Consider the following 23,015-nt stretch of genomic DNA (forward strand, 5'->3'; position numbering starts at 1 on the left):
CCTAGCATGTACAGGATCTTTAAATACCTCTGGAGCATGTTTGATGACCCCTTTGATCATAGGAAGAATTTGAACAGACCTTTGTGATTGCTCAAACGTATCTAATAAAAAATCTTCCTCTGCCTCATCTGAATGCATGGTGACCCCATGATAAATGGCAGCCCTATTCAGTAAGTGTCCAAAACCAATATTGTCCTCTGGGGGAGAAGGTTTTGATGGATATGACTGTGGGTGAGGAATATCTGGCACATCTTGTGGGTTTGGGTACTCCCAATCTGGATCATCAACAGGGTAGGGAAAAGGCTCATCTAGGTCTACCCCTCCCCCTATACTATATTCATCATTATTTTGAGGTGTATGTGGTGAAGAATGAGGAGACTGTTCAAGAGAATTCTGAGATGAATTGTTAAGAGGAACAGGAGATGAAGGAGAAGGAAGTATAGGAGAAGAAGGGTGCATAGGAGATGTGGCAGAGTCCTTCTTGACAGGCACTGCAGGTGTAGGTGCTGTGTCGGATTTCCTCTTCCTTTGTGGATACATGACCTGTCTTTGGGTCAATGTAGATCTTCTTTTGTAGAAGATTAGGCTGGAAAAGTTATTCTCCTTGCGGAACCGTTGTCGGTTCCGGGCATGGTAGCTGCTTGTCTTTAGCCTTAGGAGTTGTAACTGTGTCCTTTGGCGTAGATTACGGCACAGAAGCTGTTTTCGGAGTCGACGGCTGTTTCGCAGGTTTGAGAGCATCGGAATCAGGCCTTGTAGGTTTCGGTACCAAGGATATTGGCTTCGGAGTGGAAGCTGGTCTCGTCTGCTTCGAGGCGTCAGACACTGGCTTCATAGTTGTCTTTAGAAGTCGACGGTTTCGGAGCCGAGACATCTTTCGGTTTCGGTGCCGATGGAGCTGGTGGGATCGGCATGTGCAGCTTGCTCGGTAAGGAGCTACCGGAAGGCTTGAGTATTTTCTTCAGAGCCGGGCTTGATGGCGGGGCTTTCGAAGTGTGTTTTCGGTCTCGACTGGGCCCCGGAGGCAGAGTGTTGACCTTTGCCTTCGATTTGCGTGGTGGGAATGGGGCCGGGGCAGTAGTACTCACGCGCTGACCCAATGGTATGGAGTCATCCGATTCATCTGCCTCTGATACGATTTGGAGATCGTCTGAATCTTCTTCGGGAACGATCGGAACTTCTTCGAAGATATCCACCGGTTCAGGGGCCGATCTCTGCATGTCATGTGTACGGGCCCTCCGATCTCGAATGGTTTTCTTGGATCAAAAGGACGCACAGGCTGTGCAGCTGGATTTGTCATGTTCTGGCGATAAGCACAGTTTACACACCTTGTGATGGTCACTGTGTGGTAACTTTGCTCCACAGTTGGGGCATCTTTTGAATGGCGTCCTTTCCATGAGGTGTAGGCCTCACGGCGTGGATAGGCCCAACGGCCCGCGTCGACGACCGAAATTGAGCTGATGGAGTCAAGATGATGTTTGTCGATATCGAAAGTAGTTTGGTGAAGTTTGAATATGTTTTTACGTGTCAAAGTACTTGAAAAGTACATTTCGAACCGGAGTGGAAAAAGTTCATCCGAACCCAGTGGCGGAAAAAACAATTTAAGGATGGAGCCGATGCCCATGCGCACTATCGTCCAAGGGAGGAGTCATTTATCTCGTGTCTTCAAAGACTTCTTCCAAGACGACAACAACATGCAATCATCCGAGCCCAACACCAGGTGGCGATCTAATGCACAGTGTAAGATCTGCAGCTCAAATGCCTCGAACAATATGTACTATTTTTCAAAATTGGTCTCAGATTTTTCTATAGTAGGTCTCTCATTTATTGCCTAATTAAGTACAACAAATGCTTAGCACTGCTCTCTGATAAGCCAATAATGTTCGCTCGCACTACCACAAAAGAGAGCATTTAGGTTTACTTGTGCCTCTGTAAACCAATCATGGTTGCTTGGACTCTCTACACAATGTACCTCGCTTTGGTGCACTATATAGAGTCAGCCTATAAAGCTCAATTCCTATCCTGGATCTGTGGTTTTAAAGCACATCCTAGATCCAGATAATGCCAGGCTCTAAGATTAAATCAAGACACTGCTTTGCTTGCAGACACCTGAGGGAATACGAGTAGCTGCAGATGCTGTTGCATGATGGAGCTATCACCAGGGTACTGGCAGCCACCTTAGACTCAGGTTCAAGTCAGTTCCAGATAACTTTTAGAAATCAACAGGTTTTGCCCTGCACTAGTCTCCAATATTATGGGTCCTTAATGAGCAACATGCATGCTTACAAGTTCAGTAACACGCTAATAAGTTCAGTAAGTTTGTCCCACTTCTACAGGTCACCATGTGGATAGCTATTTTTTTAACAGGTCTCGCCAACACCTACTTCTAAGTTACAGATCTCAGGAGTCTCAGCCTGACAAATATACACCCATTACCTTAATCAGGTTTCCTTATTTTCAATAATACAAAATCCAAAGCCTAACTTTGTTAGCAATGAGCAACAACACCAAAGAGAAGACATACCCAGACTGCTCTTTCATGCACAACCCACGCCCATGACAATGTATTGCGAAACACAAGTAAGCAGCCCTGCAGTAAAAACCTCGCTGTATTAGTATAAGCAGGGCTCTTCAAAAACAGGCAACAATGGATAATACAATTAAGCAGCAGTGTTGACTAAACTAACCAGAACCTCTCTTCCACTTGTTTCCTGGTGTCTTACCAGGAGGTACTTTAGAATTAAAAACATGGAGCTGTACACAGAGATGCATATTATTCTTTTAAATGTGGAGAGACCTGCTGAAATAATTGCAGTTTTAAAATCAATGTATGATGTAAACACTATTTTGTGCTAATAGGTAAATAAAAAACATGACAACAAGGGCATCATTTTGAAATAACTAGTTTATAATTAAATAGTTAAGATATAGGTTTCTTTCGGAACTTACCAGTGAAGGAGTAAACACACTATTAAGTAGATGTTGATACAGAGTATTCAGTATCAATGACCATTAATGATCCACAATATTGAACCCGCCTATATATTCTGCCGAATGAAAATCTTATTTGGTGATATTAATGTTCTAGATGTGTGTGCTCCCTGATGAAGTCCTTTTTGAAGAGCGAAACGCGTCGGCTGGGCTGGATGCATCTATCTTGTGAAGAACAAAAACATTTTAAAGACTCGCCTCTACATCTTCTTGTCTGTTTATGGACGAAAGGAAGGATTTCTAGATCCATCTAGATTGACTTTGTTATGATTGAGCTGTCTTTTTGTTCTTAATATGGATATTGATACAACACCTCTGTGTTTATTTTGGTAGTGCTCCTATTGCAATTTTTCAGATAAAAACCATACACCCATTTAATCATATGGAGCGGTCTAAACTTTCTCTGCAACATGGTATCGTTTTTAAAAGGCTAGTTGCAGGTCTCAACAGCTGAAGTTGACTAGTTAACTTCATTAACCCCTTCCATGCTGATGACGGCTCCCAGCCGTCATGCACTACGGTGCTCGTGTGCTGATGACGACTGGGGACCGTCATGAACCCACCCTTTCGCGATTCTGCCGCACAGGCACAGAATCGCGGCCGCATGGAAGGGGTTAAAGAGTGACACGCAGTTGCAGAATGTAAATATGTAAATGTTTTTGTACTTGTATAGCGAACAGCTACCCAGCAAGGGTCTCCCGGCGCTTGTACTCATACCACTGAGGAACCCTTCCTGGCTTTCCTTGTGAAGTGTCCACTCCTGGACACCCCCATGGTGAAACCAGGCATCCCCAGCGCTGTTGGGGGCCGTTGTGGAGATTAAGCAAGCTATTGCCCAGAGTTGCAGCGTGGGGCCCATGATTAGAATAGGCGCTGAGGCGAGAATATCAGGTCAGAGGAATTTATGAGCCCAAGACCCGCTGAGGCAGGAATCGAACCCTGGTCCCGGGCCTGAGCTCTGCATCAAGGTCTGCCGCTCTAACCATTTGAGCCACACTTCTCCAGAAGAACAGCATAGTTAATAGCTTTTCATCCTTTTGAGCTATAAATATTTTTAAGATCTCCAATTTATGCAGCACATGATGGTTCATGCGTGGCTACCACAAAATAAATAATTATGTGCAGTATAATGCAAAATCAGGTTTTTCATTTTCCCTGTATATTATTGCTTTTGTCCCACAGGTACCTACATGATAAGGAGATACCAAGTCACCACAGAGTTTCATACCATTCTTACAGCATTCGCTTTGAGCCACTCGTCTTTCTGTGACTTATAATATCCGTATAACAAACAAAAAGGCATATATTTAATCTATATATAAAATTAAGTGCTCGAGTATGCCCCCTTTCGCTTAACATACTTGTTTCCTCAAAGATTACCGATTCCATCCTTTGTCCATGGTCTTTCCAACAAAGTTATAATTGATTATTTTAATGCCATTTTCTGATGCAAAACAGCCCATGGGCCGAAAGCAATAAAGAGTACACTGAAAATGTCTCTGATGATACACATCATACAACCAATAGCATTTTGAAATACTCTGATACATTGCAGTTTACTTACACAACCTGTAGTTTGCAGGTGAAATACACCAGTCTGTTGCAGAGAAGACGTTATAGGCAGTCACCCAAAATAGCGTACCCATTAAAAAGCACACAATATCAGGTAACCTACATATTGACATAACATAATAAATAATTTGTTCTTCTAAATATTGGCATCTTCCTAAAAACAGCTGTCTAAAATGTCAGAAAATGTTACTTTTTTATTTTTGTTGTGGCCGTATAAAACATGTGCAGGTCTGAAATATAAAGCATTTTTGTCCACTGTAAAAAGTTCATTATTTCCTCACAACTACTTTACATCAAGTGTCACTTTAATGTTCATGGCGGCAAGTTCTGCAACAAAATAGCGGAAGACATAAGGCACAGAGATGGTGTCAATGGTATCACTTCGTTCACATAGAGTGCAGTTGTATTTCCGGTGACGCATGGCCGACCAGGAAGGAGGAGGCTTCTCCAGCAGAGGAGACAGCAGGCTGCCACACTTGATACACACGTGCGCCACAGAGCGGTCTGAGCAGTTAAAGAGTCGGTCGTGGAGCAAGAAGGAAGTGCCATGAGCCAGCAGAGCGTCCCGTTCCATCTCGCCAAACCTTATCCCACCTTGAACATTTCGTCCACCGATGGGCTGGTTGGTGACTTTATCCCGTGCTCCAGTTGTTCTCACTTGGAACTTGTCAGATACCATGTGACGTAAACGCTGGTAGTAAACAACGCCAATAAAAATGTCAGCTTCGAGTTCAAGACCACTGATCCCACTGTACAACCTCTCGGTGCCATAGAAGTTATAGCCAGCAGCTTTCAGCATCTCGCCAAAGTATTCCAGGGCAGAGTTCTCTTCTGAAAACGTGAAAGGAGTAGCATCGTGGCAGAGGCCGTGCAGTGCAGCAGATTTTCCCGCCATGCTCTCAATCAGCATTCCGATAGTCATTCGGGAGGGGAAACCGTGAGGGTTGAAAAGAATGTCTGGTACCATGCCACTCTCCGTAAACGGCATGTCTTCAGCAGGCCACAGTCGGCTCAGAATACCCTTCTGCCCGTGTCTGCTTGCAAACTTGTCTCCAATCGTTGGATTGCGAGGGATTCTCATAGTAATGCAGATACTTTTGAACTTTCCGCTCCCGTTGTCGTTGCTGCATACTTTAATGTTATCCACGACACAGCTTTCTGTGCTTCTAAGAACAAAGGAAACAAAGAGTTCTTATTAAGCAATTCAAAAGAGACTAAACCATATGCCCTCAAAATATTTAGCTCAACATTGGCTTACGTACAGACACAACATAGCCCAACTAAAATTTGGCATCCTACAGGTCATTGCACCTAACCCTGAACGTGATCGCGCCCAAATACAGCGAGAATCACATTGGATCTGGTATTTGCAAACTTTGACTCCCACAGGGTTAAATGATAAGTTTGAACTGGCATGTTTTATGTAACAGGTTCAGTCAGGGCTCATCCACCATTGTAGACTTATTCAGCACTTTTCTCATCCTTTCATGTAAGATTGTGCACACATTTAGTGGCAGCATGTTTTCATTGTGGTTCTTTAATATTGACAATTGACACCGTTTTTGCTCAAGTAGCCCATATCTAATATGCTGTGATTGGATTCTCATTAATATATTTCGGACTCACCCTGAAGCGCAATGTTTATATTTTTATTCATGTAGCTCTTAACACTGGATTTTTTCTATTTTCTTACACATCCTGTCCTAACCCTAACATGGCGCTCACGCACGTAGTCCCCTTTCTATCCTCACTGTTTGTCATTTTTACCGAGCACTTCCGCAAATGCTCTTGACACACACGCCGCCTTCCCTAAATGGCTTGCTGAGCACTTTCGTTCTTCTAAACAGTAAGACTCTTCCCGGTTTTCTATCCCGTGTTTCAGTTGTACTTGTGAACCCAGCTTTCGATCATATCACAGCCCATATATCGCTGGTTGTTCTTTACTTTGACAGAATTCCGATTTTGAGACACGGTTAAGCTCCGCGCCACATCTACGCGATACGCCATAGCTGCGTGCTTCCACCTACGGGTGAGCGAGATTCTCTCTCCTTGCTTCACGTACTATTCGCGTTTACACATTACCCTCTGTTGTTAACCCTTCCGCCTTTCCGACAGCTCTTTTCTTTGACGAAACATCGAATTGGGCACTTGTTCCTGGACAAACACGTAAGCCCTTGTTATTCAGCACCATTTCCTGTACTTATGTTTCTGAATTAGTGCATGTTTTCGATGGGATTGTGTTCACCGAATTTATCGAGTATTTCACCCGCATTATCACTTTCTAATTCACCTCTCCTTCTGACTCAATTTCACGAACTTGAGCACGGTTCTTTTGTAGCCCAACCCATGTCATTCACCTATTTTTTGGTTCTCTTACTCTTAGCAACCTATTAGAACACGGTTTGTTTTTCCTTACTCACCTCTCAGCCAGTGTTAAACATCACCTAAACTCTTGACCTCTTAGTATGATGTGTTTATATTTCTCTGCCTACCATGTTTATTAATGTATAAATTATCATTTTGTAGATTCCCCTTAAGAAGTGCTCATTGTTAAGCCCGAAATGCATTGGGACGCCTTAACAAATACTGTTGCTGATATTCTGTAATTTGTGATTATACAACATCTCTACAAGAATATTCATCAAATCAACACTGGGCAACAATTCATCAATGCTATTTGTAAAGTTTATTGAATTGTCACGACCTTAAGTTTACCACGTTAAATTGGAAGATGTTTGATTAATTCAGTAGAACTGTATGAAAACTAACTGTTTACACTCATTCGAGTGAATACACAGTGCATAAGGTTCCTGAGAAATTCTTAGGTAATTTTTCCCACTTTCAGACTAAAGGTTTAGCAGGACCTTTCACCTGAAAACATTTTTTAAAAATGTTACCATTTCCTTGGAAAAAGACTATTTAGTTCACTGAGTGCACACGCTGCTGCGCTACCTCACTCAAAATATTTACAACATAACTGCTGGATAGTTGGTGTCTAAAACAAAAACCTCACCAAAGCAACTTATGCGAAATTCTAAAAATGTACACTTACTTGAAAAACTGTAAGAAGTGGAAACTCATTGGCAAACTTACCCATAAAAATCCTTCTGCCCATCATCTCCAAGCCTATTACCACGTGGGAGCTATAACATTAGACTGGCAAAGCCAATAGGTCAATATTTATGCATTTGTGTATGGCAAGGGCATTCCACAAATTAACACAGCCAAGTCACGGCATATATGGGGCATACTTTTATTTCTTTTTCACGCAGATTCTGAGTAGAAATAAGATCCAGAGTCAATAATGCGCGTGCACTGTCGATGGTGTTTAGAATATTCTTAACACGATCAAGATAGTTTGGGTTTTACTAAACTGCTCCCGGATTTGCTAACAGCCACTGGAGAGCCATTGACAAACAGTAGGCTAAGGAAGCCGCATTTAAGTACGAAATTATTACCCCTGTTCAATTTTGTAGTTTATTTTAGATAGAACTTCACATTTTAAGACGAAATAAGATTAACGTGGTACAGTACAGACGTGAATTGCCGAGGTGAAACTCATTAACTGAATTTTTTTTAGGATGCCATAGTAAACTACTGAACATACAGATCTGTTCCTGTGACAAAAGAGAAATGTGGTTATGAAATGAATAATAAACTATTGAGAGGAAAATAAAACTACATTAAAACTATAGCAGTAAAGGGGCGTGGCCAAGATGGCGTCGGAGTAGGACGCTTCTCCGAGCCTCTCCGGCGCCGATCCTGCACAGCATCTAAAAGCACGGTCCTGGACGAGCAGATCGGCTCCAAAAGGGCGGCGGAGGTCGCCGACGCATAGAGGAGCAGTCCGGTGCCGCCGGTGGAGCGGAGCGACGTCTGCAGCGGCCGCGGGCGAAGCGGCACTTTGCGGCCTGGAAAGCGCCGGCCTCGCGTAGTTCAGAGGCCGGCCCCGGAGATTGGCAGAGGCTGCTGTTGTGGGGGAGGGGCCCGCTCTGGGCCTGCTGCTTCCAGACTCCCCAGCGCCGGCCGTGTGAGGAGGAGCGAGACTTGCCGGTGGAGGGGCGGCCCTGCACTCCCGGTTGTTCCGGGGAAAGGAGTCGGCGGTGCCGGGCCTGAGGCGTGGGGAGAGGCCCAGAGGTGACGGAGCCGAGGAATACCGGCGGTGATCCCCCGGGGGAGTGCACGGAGGCGCCTGTGCCCGACGGAGGCTGCGCCCGCCGCGGACCGCTGGGGTGAGTCAGATCGGCTGGTGGGGGTCCCGCAGCTGCCACAGGAGGAGGCGAGGAGAGCCGGTGTCGGGGGAGAGGACCCGGCGGGGGGGGGGCCCGAGCAGAGCACAGACTTTCCCTGCATCGTGGACTCAGGGACGCTATGGTGGCCTGAACGATTAGCCCAAGCTTGCAGGAAGCTTTAGCAATACTGGCGCAGATACTTAGGAACCATAAAGGCAGAGGAGGCTGGGTCCCTACACCCCCTTGTGGGCAGCTTGTGCAGGCCAGAGATGCCTAGGGAGTGCAGACTGCGGCCTGGACAGTGTGGCGGAAGGGCACTGAGAACGCGGATACCTGCACTGTCGGAGAGCTGAGGCTCGGGGCCCGGGGTGGGGTGAGCTGCCAACGCTGAGACATTGCATTGATCGCTGACCGAGTGCATCCCGGCAGGGAGAGTAGCGGGGCCATTTTGTCTGGACTACACTGGAAGGTCTGGGTGGCTACTGCTTGCGGCATCACTCGCTTGCACCTGGGTTGGAAGAAGAGGAGGCGCGGCAGTGACTTTACATGCTCTGATTTACTGGGCACTGGCGTGGGGGGGTCGGGTGCTTCTTGACCCCTCTGGTGCGGAGTAACTACGGACGAACTACCATCCGGAGGAATCGGCAAGTGGTGAGGCCTTGGTGGCTTCCTGGTCAGAGAGGAGGAGACCGTTTGGGCTGATCGGTCGGGGACGTTGCCCAGTGGCGGACCCGGTGATCCCATAGCGATCTGACGTCTTGAGTTTTCAGGGAGTGGGGGCCACCCTGGCGGAGTGTTACCTCCGGTCCACCGCAATGTCCAACACGCTGCGCAAAGGGCGTCCGGGGAAGGATGGAGCGTCTAAATCCTCGCAGCAGCCGGCATCTCCAGGGGCCGGCGGCTCGTCGAGCAAATCGGACGACGAGGCACCTGCAACCAAGGCTTTTATGTCTGAGCTCTTTGCCTCCATCAAGGAAGATATTTCTGAACTCCGCGCACAATTGGCGTCCGATCTATGGGAAGTACGGAGAGATGTGGATGGAATTGGCGAGAGGGTGGCGACCCTAGAGGACCATGATTTGAGTGTGGCTAATGATGTGCACCAGCTGCAGCAAGATATCATCCGTCTCACAGAACAGAACTTGGATCTGCAGTCCCACGCGGAGGACTTGGAAAACCGGTCCCGTAGGAACAACATCCGCATCCGCGCAGTGCCGTGGGATGGTGAGGCGGGGGACCTGCGTGGCTACGTTCAGGAGCTGTTTTTGCAAGTTTTGGATGAGGAGGATGTGCGGGGAATCTTGATGGACAGAGTACATAGAGTGGGGTTGCCCAGGCGAGGGGGGGGGCCCCCTCCCGACATCCTCGTGTGCGTGCACGATTTCCAAGTGAAAGAGCGCATCTTGCGTAAAGCCAGAGCCATCACATCACTGCAGTTCAGGGACCATCGTCCGCAGCTCTACCAGGATTTGGCAGCTTCCATGCTGCAGAAGAGAAGGGAGTTCCGGCCGGTGACTTCCTTCCTGCTGGAACGCAACATCGCCTACTCCTGGGGTCACCCCTTCCGAATCATATTCCGATGGCAGAATCAGCTGGCACAGATCCGCTCTCTTGAAGTGGCAAAGGATCTCTTGGGTTTGAACGACGTCGCGCCCTCTCAGTGGATGAGCACATCTCCTTCGCGGAGACGTCATCGCTCTTCCTCCTGGCACAGAGTGGGCGCATCTCCGGACCGGCGGCGGCCGGATCACAACACTAGCCTGCAGGAAAGGGGTAGCGCAGTAGACTCGGTGGCCTCGGCGACTTTGGCTGATTCCCAACAAAGCTCCGGAGCGGCATGACACTTGCCCTGAGGGTGGATCGGCACTGGAGGGGCTTCGGCCCTTAGGTCTGGGGGTATGGATGTACTTTTGGAGGAGACACCCCGGACCGTGGCCTTGGGGGTCACAGAGTTGGTCCTCCTGCCCCGACTCCAGTCTGGAGGGTCCTTTACGAACTTTGGACTACTGGAACTGATGAGTATCGTTTTCAAATTTAATGTTTTGAGTTTTTTCTGCCTGTTGTTTCTTTATTTACAGGGGAGGTTGGGGGTGGAGGGGGTCGGGGCTAAGGGGGTGGGGGGGCTCCATGGTGGTGACGAGGGGGACCTGTTGGATGACTGGGTGGTGTTGTGTGCGAATGTTCTAAGGGGGCGTGGTCTGGGAAGGGCTGTTGCCGAGACTGTTACAACCTGGTGGAGGGCTGGGTGGTCCCTGGGGGGAGGCGTGGCGGGGCCACTAACATTACCTCCGACTGAAGGGCTCCCGGAGGCGGGGGAGGGGAATCACAAGATGACTGCTGAGAGCCCCAGGGTTTTACTGTACTATGCCGGTTAGCATAGGGACATGGAATGTCAAGGGTATGAACTCACCGCAGAAGAGGCAGAAGGTGTGGAAGTATGTGACTGATCATCAGCTGGATATTGTGGGATTACAAGAAACTCATTTGGCACGGAAGGACAAGATGCGCCTGCGGCATAAGGCGTATCCCATTATATATAGATCCTCTGCTGCCACAAAACAGAGGGGTGGCCCTCATCTTCCGCGCGGCACTTCATTTCCAACCAGTAGAGGTGCGCAATGATAAGGAGGGCCGATGGCTGATGGTAAAGGGGCTCGTTCAGGGGCGGCTGTGCACCTTTGTAGTAGTGTATCTCCCCAACTCTGGTCAGAATAAATTTTTACAAAGCTTGTTACAAAAAATTGGAGACTTTGCGGAAGGGAACATGTTTCTACTGGGGGACTTTAATTTGGTGTGGGATAAGGAGGTGGATAGCTCTGGGGGTCACAGGGCGGGCACGGGGGTGTCTTCTGCCTCATTGAAGCAGGTGGGGGGGGAGCTGGGGTTGGTTGATGGGTGGCGATTTTTTCATCCTACCTCAAGGGACTACACATTCTTCTCCCATGTGCACCACTCCTACTCCCGACTGGATCACATTTTTATAGGCCAAGCTCTTCGTGGAGATGTCCTGGATGCCACCATCCTTCCGATATCAGTCTCGGATCACAGTTTGCTGGTGCTTAACCTCCGTTGGTCGTCGCCCGGTGCCGGTCAGCGGAAATGGTATTTCCCGGCCTCGGTGATCAGGGACGATACCTCCAATAAGGCGCTGCGAGTAGCCATTAAGGAATTCTTTGAGCTTAATCCCCCCTCGGATACATCGGTCTCGAACACTTGGGACGCCTTTAAGGCGTCAGTCAGGGGCACGTGCCTGGGACTAAATGCGCAACTCAACCGACTGAGACGGAAGGACCGTGAGGCCTTGGAAGCTGAGGTGGTGGACCTCGAGCGGGAAAGGTGCCTGCATGCGCGCTGTACTGGCTATCATTTAAGCGTGTTGCGCTTATTATCATTATTTTAAATGCTCGTTTTGACCAATGTATAATTTTTTCTTGTGAGCCTTGTTTTACTTGTACTATTCTCTTGCCCACATACTTGCATTTTAAATTGTGCCCCCACCGCGTTTTTGCGCGGAGTTTACCGTCTTTTTGCAGCTTCCTCGTGGCGCTTGGCCGCCATCTTGGGGTGGTCTCTGCCTCCTTGCGCCATTTGCCTGAGCGCTCTAGCGCTTCCTGTAGCCCAGGTGAGCTGCTACTTAAAGCTCACTCTGCTCGCGCAGCGGTGACGCGCAGCGGTAGCGCCTGACTCGCGCCGGAGTCGAACTAGAGTCTGCCCGTCTGCGCCCGTCCGCGCCAAGCACGCGCGGTACGCCGGGGGTTTATCTGGATCACTGTATGCCCTCATCCGTCGGTTTGATAGGATGATTGTTTATTCCAGTGCCTCGCTTCATGCCATCAGAGATTCTCTCCCACGCTGCTCTGCCACATCACACCATCCGTTGTGTGGCCCGTGTCAGTGTGTTTGTAATAGATGGTCGTTGGACCGGCCTGTAGGTATTCGCGAGCTCGCCACCTCTCCCGCCCTACGAGCTCTTCCCGGTGTCTTTCCTGTGCCTGGTAGCCTGGAATCTGGTCTACGATTTTTAAATCTTAACACCAGATCTCTGGTAAAACACCACTTGTCTGTGGCAGATCTTATTTTGGATGAGACACCAGATCTGCTGGCTTTAACTGAAACCTGGCTGCAAGGCACTGATGATGCCATAATCAATCTTGCCTGTCCTCCGGGCTATCTATGTTTTACATCTAATCGCCATTCTAGAGGTGGAGGTATCGCCCTATTTATCAAATCCGCTTTCACATGTACCTGGACGGTCTTGCAGATTGCTGGGTGCGAGAGTGCGCTGTTTAAGGTTACCATCAGCCCCCAGTTCTCGCTGTCAGGGATGGTTGTTTACCGCCCCCCAGGCAGCGATGTAGCTTTTAAAGGTGCTTTTCCGGAGGCTGTGAGCCTATTGGCTAGTGGTTGCGCTAATTTCTCGATCTTAGGCGACCTTAACCTCCACTTCGATAGGTTAGAGTCTCTGGCCATTAGTGGTTTTCTGGCCGACTTAGAGGCCCTGCAGCTGATCCAGCTTGTCTCTCAGCCTACACACGTGGCCGGCCACACTCTTGATCCGTTTTTTACGACTCTCTCGGATGTCCAGATTGTGGCGGTTGATCCTGTGACATGGTCTGACCACTACCTGGTGTCTGCTTGGCTTCCCCTCCCTGCTAACCCCACTATTCCACCTCCTTTGCGGATACCTCGGCGCCACTGGAACAAACTTAGGCTAGAGGACCTTCACCGCATTATGGGTGCTGAGCCTCTAGGTCCTCTGCTGAATGCTACCTCGGGCTATGACCGGTTCTGTAACTGGATTACCAGGGCGCTTGACGCCCTGGTACCTATCATCTCCAGTAAGTCCAGTCCTTGGCAGGCTAGCCCCTGGTATGACAGTGCGCTGCGTGCCATGAAGTCCTCTTGTAGACGGGCAGAAAGGGAGTGGCGTAAGACGTATGATGCCGATAGGAAATCCGCCTACCTGGCCTTAGTTAAGCTCTACCATCGAGCTATATGCAGGGCCCGGGCGGCGTTTTACGCAGCCGAATTCCGAAATAGCCTCAATCCCACCAAAACCATCTTTAAAACCATAAAAGACCTGATGGCAAAGAGAGTTCCCCCGCAGTTGGACAGTTCCATCTCCCACTGCGAAGTCCTAGCCACTTTCTTTCTGGACAAAGTTAAGAAAATCTACCAGGCGTTTCCGAGCACATTGCCACCAGTGATTCCCTGGAGCGGCTCTAGTAGCTGTCCATCGCTGCACTCCCTTCCCACTCTTTCTAATGAGGAGTTCGCTAAGTGGGCCCTGCGAGTCAATTCTGGCTCGCCTACAGACCCGGTAAGATCTGCCCTTTTCAGGGATGCTGCCTTTCAGGGACGCACAATAGTGTGTTCTCTGATTAACCTCTCCCTGACTTCCGGCCTTGTCCCTGCCAAGTGGAAGCAAGCGGTGGTTTCCCCGATCCTAAAAAAAACATCCTTGGATCCGCGGAAACCAGAAAACTACCGCCCTATATCTTTGCTCCCTTGGCCGGCCAAGGTCATGGAGGCCCATGTAAATCTGGCCCTCACGGAGCATATGACCCAAGTTAATGTCCTGGATCCCACGCAGAATGGGTTTCGTGCTGGTCACAGCACTGAGACGGCCCTTCTGGCAATGGTTGAGCATTTGCGGACTGTGCTCGATGCAGGTCAAACGGCAGCGCTTATTTTATTAGACCTGAGCGCTGCCTTTGACACTGTTTCCCATCGCATCCTTCTACACCGCCTGCAGGACATTGGCATTTGTGGCTCAGCTCTGCAGTGGTTCCGCTCCTTCCTTAGTGATCGCTCCTTCTGCGTTGCCACCCCTCCTTTTCAGTCCAAGTACCATCCTTTGGACCTGGGGGTGCCTCAGGGCTCCTCGCTGAGTCCCACGCTTTTTAACCTGTACGTGCAGCCGCTGGCTGAGGTCGCCAGGCAATGGGGCCTAACCATGGTCTCCTACGCCGACGACACTCAGTTGGCGGTCACGATCAGCGGGGATGCCAAGCAGGATGCCCCCAGGTTCCGAAGTGGACTGAGAGAGGTGGCCAGCTGGATGAATAACAACTGTCTCCAGCTGAACGCGACAAAAACGGAGGTGATGATCGTTGGAAAGGATGCGGACCTCTGGGGGGACGGATGGTGGCCTCCTGAGCTGGGATCAGCTCCGGCCCCCGTCCTGGAACTCAGGAATCTGGGAGTATGGCTTGACCACACGTTAAGCTTTGTGACTCACACGAAGAGAGTGGCGGCCTGCTGTTTTGGAGTATTACGCGGGCGAAGACCCCTGCTCAGATTTTTTGATGCTCCTACAAGACAGCTGGTCATTCAAGCAATGATTATTTCTCGGCTGGACTACGCTAGTTCACTCCTTTTAGGAGCGAACCAAGCTGAGATCCTTCGTTTACAGCGAGTCCAGAAGGCTGCGGCTAGGGCGGTGGTCGGTTTGCCCCGGACCTGCCCCACCTCTAATACTCTGCGGTCCCTGCACTGGCTCCCGATAAACAAGCGAATTCAATTCAAGGCTCTCTGCCTGGTTTTCAAAATTCTTCGAGAGTCGGCACCTGTGATACTTAACAAACTGCTCTCTCCCTATGTTCCTACTCGCTCACTCCGATCCCTTGGACAATCCTTGGTGGTTGTCCCCCGTTTCAGACTTAGTCGGATGGGGGGTCGCTCCTTTCGAGTGAAAGCTGCAACCCTCTGGAATGCGCTCCCCTTGGAAATCCGCCTCTTGGATGATTTAATATCCTTTCGTAGGGCCCTGAAAACCTTCTTGTTTTAAATGTTCCCTGTTTTAAGTGTTCTGCTTTTTTGCTGCTGGATTTAGTGTTATGTTGTGTCTACCTTTCCCTGCGCCAGGACGCTCCTTCGCTGGAGCAGCTGTGCGCATTAAAAATGTAAATAACATAACATAACATAACAACAAGCTTAACCCCTCGAGAGTGACCCTCCGTCCATTGACGGCGGTGAGGGGGAAGCTGAGGGCTCACTACAACAACAGGGCCGAACTCACACTCTTGAGACTAGGGCGACACTCCTACTCCTGTGGGAACAAGGTGGGTAGGCATCTGGCGCGCCAATTGCGGGATAGGAGGGAACGCGAATATATAGAAGGCATTAGAGATGCAGGGAGAGTCCTGCAGCATCGGGATGAAACGAAGGCGGACAATTTTGGCCGCTACTATGCTGACCTTTATACAGGGGACAGTCTCGGGCGGAAGCCCAAAGGGAGTATCTGCGACGTCTGCCCTTACCCCAGATCTCTAAAGAGTGGAATGAGTTGCTGGAGGCGCCGATCACTAGGGAGGAGGTCCTTGAATCCATTAAAAACTTGAAGCTACACAAGGCGCCGGGGTCGGATGGCTATACCGCTGTCTTTTACAAATCATACGCTTCCGAGATATGTGATTTCCTAGTGTCGCTCTTTAATGATATGGCTGTGTCCGGGTTCTCTGCGGGTTCCCTGGCGGAGGCAGTAATGACTGTCCTGCCGAAGCCGGGGAAGGATCTCGCGCACTGTGCCTCTTTCCGTCCCATAGCGTTGCTCAACATTGACGCTAAACTATACTCGGCAATCCTGGCACGCAGGTTACAAGACCTGATGCCGGCAATCATACACCCGGATCAATCCGGATTCATCAAAGGGCGCCAAACCCACGACAACACTCGCAGGGTGGTTCATTTAATTGAAAAGGCGGACAGGTTCCGCATCCCGGCAGTGCTTGTGGGTCTGGACGCGGAAAAGGCCTTTGACCGGGTAGATTGGGGCTTCTTGTTTAACACGTTGATAGCCTTTGGGTTTTCGGAAAAATGTATCACTATGGTGAGGGCGAACTTTTGCAGCCCCAGGTCGCGAGTGGTGGTGAATGGCCAGATGTCGGCGTTTTTCCCGCACTCGAGGGGCACCAGGCAGGGCTGCCCCCTCTCCCCCCTACTGTTCGCGCTCAGCATTGAACCTTTAGCAATGGCGGTGAGGGAACACGAGGGGGTCCGAGGCTTACCATTCGCAGGTGAGCAACATAAGATCACGCTATTCGCGGACGACGTTCTATTTTCTGTAGCGGACCCGGAACATTCATTGCCCTGCATTAGGGAACTCTTGCTAGAATATGAAGAGGTGGCTGGCTTCAGGGTGAACTATGGCAAATCCTATATTTTGAATCAGACTCTCGCAGGCGGAGGTGGACCGCGTACAGCCACTGACGCCTCTAGCCTGGGCCGCCAGTTCCATTGTTTACCTGGGAGTCCACTTGACTCCAACGGTGGGCATACTGTTCTCGGCTAACTTCCCACCCCTTCTGGCAAAGATCCGAGCTGAATTGGAGAGATGGAAACCAACATTTTTGCCCTGGTTGGGCAGGATTCATGCAATTAAAATGGTTCTTCTTCCTAACTATCTACACTTATTCCAGGCTTTGCCCATTCCGATAGACAGTAATTACTTTCGGCAACTCAAGACACAGATACTGCGATTTATTTGGCAAGGGGGCCGGGCTCGTCTATCTTTGGCAGATCTGCGCCGGGGTAGATCAGAGGGCGGGGTGGGAATTCCGGATCTGCAGCTCTACTACAAGGCAGCCCAACTGAGGCTTCTGGTGGAATGGTCGCAGCAATTCTCAGAAAAACACTGGCTGCACATGGACCGGTTCATGGCTGGCCGGTCGATATGGGACCTGGCCTGGAAACCGAAGAAGGATCGACCATTAAATGCTTATATCAGTACCCCCACGGGTAGCACATTGAAGGTCTGGGATACTTTGGCCACGGATGAACTTTGGACAACGTTTCCCTCGCCATTTACACCTTTACACTTCAATGCGGCTTTTCCACCGGCGCTCAGAGAAGGGGCTTTTGATGTGTGGAGAGAGGGTGGCTGTAGGGCCTTTACCCACCTTTTTCACGGACAGGACCCCCTTTCTTTTGCTAATTGTGAGCAGGACTATCGGGTCCCACAATCCGATCGGTACCGCCATATGCAGTTGTTGCACTGGGCCACGTCACCGGGTATACTGGAGGCAGCTACGAGACCTCCTACACCGTTCGAAGCTTTTTTGTTGCGGACGTCTGCCATGAAGGGCGTTATCTCCTTCTTATATCAATGGCTGCTTAAATCGGCAATGTCGCCTAGACCACGTTATATGGAACAGTGGGAGGAACTGGTGGGGAAAGATATCTCCGATAACGAATGGTCCGCGCTCTGGCGAGAGGACTCAATTTAACCACTCGCTCCATCTGAGAGAAGCTCATCTTAAGACCCTCACGCAATGGTACTTGTGCCCAACCAGGCTCCATCGCATATACCCATCGACTTCCGATAAATGCTGGCGGGGTTGTGGACTCCTAGGGGACTTTCGCCATATCTGGTGGGACTGCCCAGTGATCCGACCATATTGGGAGGAAATTCTCTTGCATATCAAGGACATCCTCCAATACCCTATAGAGGATTCTATAGCCTCTGTATTGTTGGGCCTTCGTGATCCTGGCCTGGAACATCAAACGCGGGCTGACAAAAAGATTTTGTGGCTTTGCCTGGGGGCAGCCAAACTCACGTTGGCTGCGGCATGGAAGCGGAAGGAGGCACCAGCGATCTCTCTGTGGCACGCAAGACTGTGGAAGCTCTTGAGCTTGGAAAGAATGGCAAATATCTTCCTCGGTAATTTCAAGAACCTTAAGCTCATATGGGGACCCTTAGTTACCTTCCTCTCTAGGGGATTGCCGTCGGCTGTATGTCCAGCTTCTCTGAGATCTTTACATCTCTTCCAAGTCTAGAGTGGCCCTATGAATGAGTGTGGGTATGTAAGTGTCACCACCATGGGGGGGGAGGGGCGAAGGGGGGGAGGGGCGAAGGGGGGGAGGGGGGGGGAATGAGAGTTACACCTTCTGGTTTCTGGGTTACTGAGGTGCATGATACTGTATGCAGGCACGTCTGACTTAGCTACACAGGCCCGCCTTGGAATTTATTTTATCTGCAATATATGACACCGATGGTGAGCTCGTGATTCACTACTTCTCGATTGTCACCATGTTGTCGGACTAGACGTGTCCCTGCTCTGTGAGGACATCGCCCTTTTGATTTTGGATTACTCCCCCCTGCGTGGGGAAATATGCGGCATCTCAGTGCTCTTTTCTGTGTTTCCTTTTGTTCTCTGCAAAATAAAAATTTTACAAAAAAAAAAAACTATAGCAGTAAAAACACTGCAAGTAGAAACATTTAAAGCCGATATAATCTTGGCCCTGGAAGCTGCTCAATGTAGCTGTCATTTTGGGAACTCTGCACTTCTGGCTGTGTGGCCAGTTACTGGCCTCAAAATGCCAACTCTTAAACAGCGGCCGAAGTGCATTAAAAAAAGTAAGGGAACTGTGATGCTAGAAACCAAATCCCACTTGACCTGTATTTCTTCTTTTGTGCCCAAATAATGTGTGTTCTGATCCGGAAAACACTACCTACTATGTATGCTTTGTAAAAAAGATTTTTATGCATTATTTATTGGCTTACATTGCACCATAAATAGATACATTAATCTCATAACTAGTGATTTTACAATATTAGCTGTCATTACATGAACATCTGATGTATAGTACTTATTTAACGAAGAGTAAACAAGAAAAATTATTTATACCCCATCCAGCACTCACACATACATACATACGGTAAACACCCCTATCATACCATTCATGCATGCATACCATAGCCCAGCAGCTCCACACATACACAGAACAAGTGAAACAACGGGGAAGTTGTTCTCTTTCAACCGTTGTAGTGTTGTGGGCTAGGACCTCTCCCATGAATGACCTGGGTGGGTACCGAACAAGATCTAATTAATGGATAGAGTCCAGTTCACAGAACTGAGGATCGGTGAGGAATCTGTGGTTAGATAGGGATTATGCTACTTACCCTGTAAGCATCTTGTAGATTCACGTACTGTGCATACTCCGGCCATCTAGTGTTGGGCTAAAACATTTACAACTTGTTTTTCTTCAAAGAAGTCCTAGAAGTCACAAGGTATTGTGGCTCCCCCTCTCCAGAGTAATGCACATAGTCATCGGATCATTTATAGATAGTTTGTGGCAAATCGAGTGTACAAATTAGTGGAGTTAGAAATAGTACAAAATAGTACAAAATGCTGACCACGCATTTTAAGTGTAAAGAAAGAAACTATGCACAATATAGACAGGAAAAAAACGGTATCTGAGACAACCGATGACTACAGGGGAGGTGGGTGGGTGCATGTGAATCCACAGCACTGCATGCTACTAATGGATGCTTACAGGGTAAGTAATATACTTCATTTGTAGCATCTGTGTCTGTAGATACATTTGATGTGCACACACTGTAAAGCAGTTTCCCCTTAGTGGCAGTTAGTCACTGGATTGTGCAGATGCTTGATATAAAGTATGGTCTGTTTGACACATGCTTGTTGACGTGTTCGACCATCCACACACCAGTGTTTAGTAAATGTGGATGGAGTTGACCATGTAGTCGGTTTGCAGAAATCAGCTATGGGAATGTTAACCAGAAAAGCCACATAAGCACCCCTTTTCCTAAGGGAGTGTGGTTTTGGTGGAACTAGTAATGTCCTTCCTGTAACATGTCTGGAAGTATTTAACTAGCCATCTAGCGACACCTGCCAAAGATATTGCTTGCCCCTTCCTCGGTTTTGAGAAGGCAACACTTTTACAGAAGAATGTAGTTCCGTCAATGTAATACATTAGTGCTCTTTTTACATTTAGTCAATGAAGTGCTCTTTGCGCAACAGAGTCTGTATTGTGAAGGAAAACTGGTAACTCAATATTTGGTGACAAGAGAACACTACTTTTGGCAAGAGTAGGGTTGGTTTTGAGGACAACTATCTCCGTGTAACTGAAAGAAATGTTCTCTACAGTTAGGGCATGTATTTCACTGTAGGAAGTTATTGCTACCAAGAAACACATTTCCCATAAGAGAAATTGAAGGGGGCATGAATGTAAAGATTCAAAAGTATGGCCTGTGAGCCTTTTTAGTACCACATTAAGAATACAGACTGGAGCAGATGGTGCCTTTGATGCCCTTCATGAATGCTTTAACAATAAAGGATTCTGAAGATTGTTTGTTGCTCCCTGACCTCGAGAAAGGCTGCAATAGCTGCTAATTGTGTCAGGTTTTTGCCTTACCGCGCCTACCTAAACTGTAATGAACTACAACTTCCATGAGCCTTTGCTGCAGGAAGTATATGGATGGAGGAGACAGGGGGGAAGGTGCGCGTAATTCTCAGTCCTTCGTTGGTTTTGTTTGGAGAAGTACTGGCTGCCGTTAGCATCGTGCTGCTGATCGCGATTAGAACGATGCTGTTGAAATAACCGCTCATCTTAAGGTACTGTTTCTAAGTGAGAGCCGCTGGGAGCCGTAGCTCGCGTGAACTCTTTGTTTGTTTGCCGATACGAACCGGAGGAAATGCATCGGCTGATGCATGCCAGTTCGGGGAAAGCGGTTGTGTAATCTGTTCTGCGGAACATTGTGGCAGGACGCTACAAGTTGCCGTGAATGTTTCTGTAGAGAGAAGGCATCTTCTGGATATTATTTAGCAGCGGAGCGTTGTAGGGCGCTACACGTTACCGTGTGCCTGCAAAGACTTTAGTTCTGGAGCAGAGTGGTGGTCGCAACTACCCGCTGCCGGATTGGTGGATTTTTTATTTATCCCTCAGAAAGAAGTGGAGCGTAGTGGTGGCCGCAACCACACGTTACCGTTTTATTGAAGTATAGCTAATCACGATAAAGGACTAGAGGTGGACACAATTCATGTTGCCTTCCTATGTTGTGGATTACAATTCCTTTCGTTCTAGGAGTGAAGCGGAATATACCTAAACTGAGTGCTTCCAGAGATTGATTTCTCTAACTCTTTTAAGGTTGCAAAGTACTACTGGGGAAGTGAACATTTCAATGGTCAGAGTAAAGAAACTTATAGTTTACAAACGGGTCATGATAAAGTCCATCTCCACATTGTATGGTGTGTACTTGTATGGGTTTTGATCTAGGGTGGTGTTATACGGACTTATGAATATTGTGTTAACCAGTGTGTTTTGTTGCAGGAAGCTGGACTAGGTCTATCTTATTGTGGTTGGAGGAATGAGTACAGCCTCATAAGGTATTATAGTTCTAGCGAGAAATATCGAGAGTAGTTTTGGATGTAGCTCAGTATTTATAATATCCTATGCTTTGTCTTTTCAGATCCCTTGTCGCTGCTGACCCTTTCCCTTCCCCTTCCCCGGTCCTTCTTCATTATTTATCCCTCGCCTGATGGTTCAAACCCCCTGTGTTTATATTCAGGGTGTTGGTAACATCAGGAGGTGGACCCCTTTGTTCATCAGTTGAATCCTGCGAGGCGGGCCCTGACAGAATTACGCGCCCAAGATAAATGCTTCGCCCGATTCGATTGTTGAATAAACATGGCTACCCTTGAGGATGTTTTACAAGCTCTTGTACTAGTACAGCAGGAGTTGATTGTCTCTTAAGGCAGTGGTCTCTGCTCTAGAGGCTGAGTAGATAGGTTGGCCGGTAATCCATTTGATGCTGATACACAAAATCCCAGGATACAGGTCACTGTGCCTCCACCTATACCATTGGCAAGTCCCGAAAGATATTCTGGGGATCCTTCTAAGACGCAGGTATTTCTTACTCAAATAATGATACTTTTTTCGTGCAAACCTGCGTCTTTTCCTAATCACCATTCAAAGGTGGCGTTCACCATCTCGTACATGATAGGCGATGCTGCAAATTGGGCTGTTCCTTTAGTAAGGAAGGATGATGCCATACTATCGGACTGGGGGGCTTTTAGAGCCGAGTTCGAGAGAGTGTTTGACAGACGTGCAACAACTTTCAGTGCGGACAAAGAATTACTTGAATTGAGACAGGGGCGGAATGAGCTGGTCACATATCTAACAACCTTTAATAGGTTGGTGGCGGAATCATCATGGCCATAGGAAAAACAAATGTCCATATTTTATCAGGGTCTGAGAGAAGGTCTAAAGGACATTATCGCCCAAATAGATCCCCAACCCACTACTTGCGCAGGAATGGTCAGCCTTTCTTTAAGATTGGATGGCAGGATGTCAGAGCGAAGCGGGGATAGGAAAAAGTGGGACAGAGGTTCTTCTAGGCCAGAGTACTCGATCAGGAAAGGGCCATCGGGGGTTCCTGAAAACCATGAATCCATGGAGATAGGAGCCGTGAGGGCT

The 23,015-nt window shown here is 48.5% G+C and overlaps 1 protein-coding gene across 2 annotated transcripts in view; it reads right to left on the reverse strand.

The window, feature by feature from the left end:
* Positions 1-4,737: 4,737 nt before the first annotated feature.
* POLR1B (RNA polymerase I subunit B) overlaps positions 4,738-23,015 on the reverse strand; it is a 260,946-nt gene continuing 242,668 nt past the window's right edge. For both annotated transcript variants that reach the window (XM_086927218.1, XM_086927219.1), the window contains exon 15: positions 4,738-5,729. In XM_086927218.1, coding sequence (XP_086783344.1) covers positions 4,847-5,729 — 883 coding nt within the window. In that variant the 3' untranslated portion in view covers positions 4,738-4,846. The remainder of the gene's footprint in view (positions 5,730-23,015) is intronic.

Source organism: Lissotriton vulgaris, chromosome 6, assembly GCF_964263255.1.
Source record: "Lissotriton vulgaris chromosome 6, aLisVul1.2, whole genome shotgun sequence".
Taxonomy (NCBI): Eukaryota; Metazoa; Chordata; class Amphibia; order Caudata; family Salamandridae; genus Lissotriton; species Lissotriton vulgaris.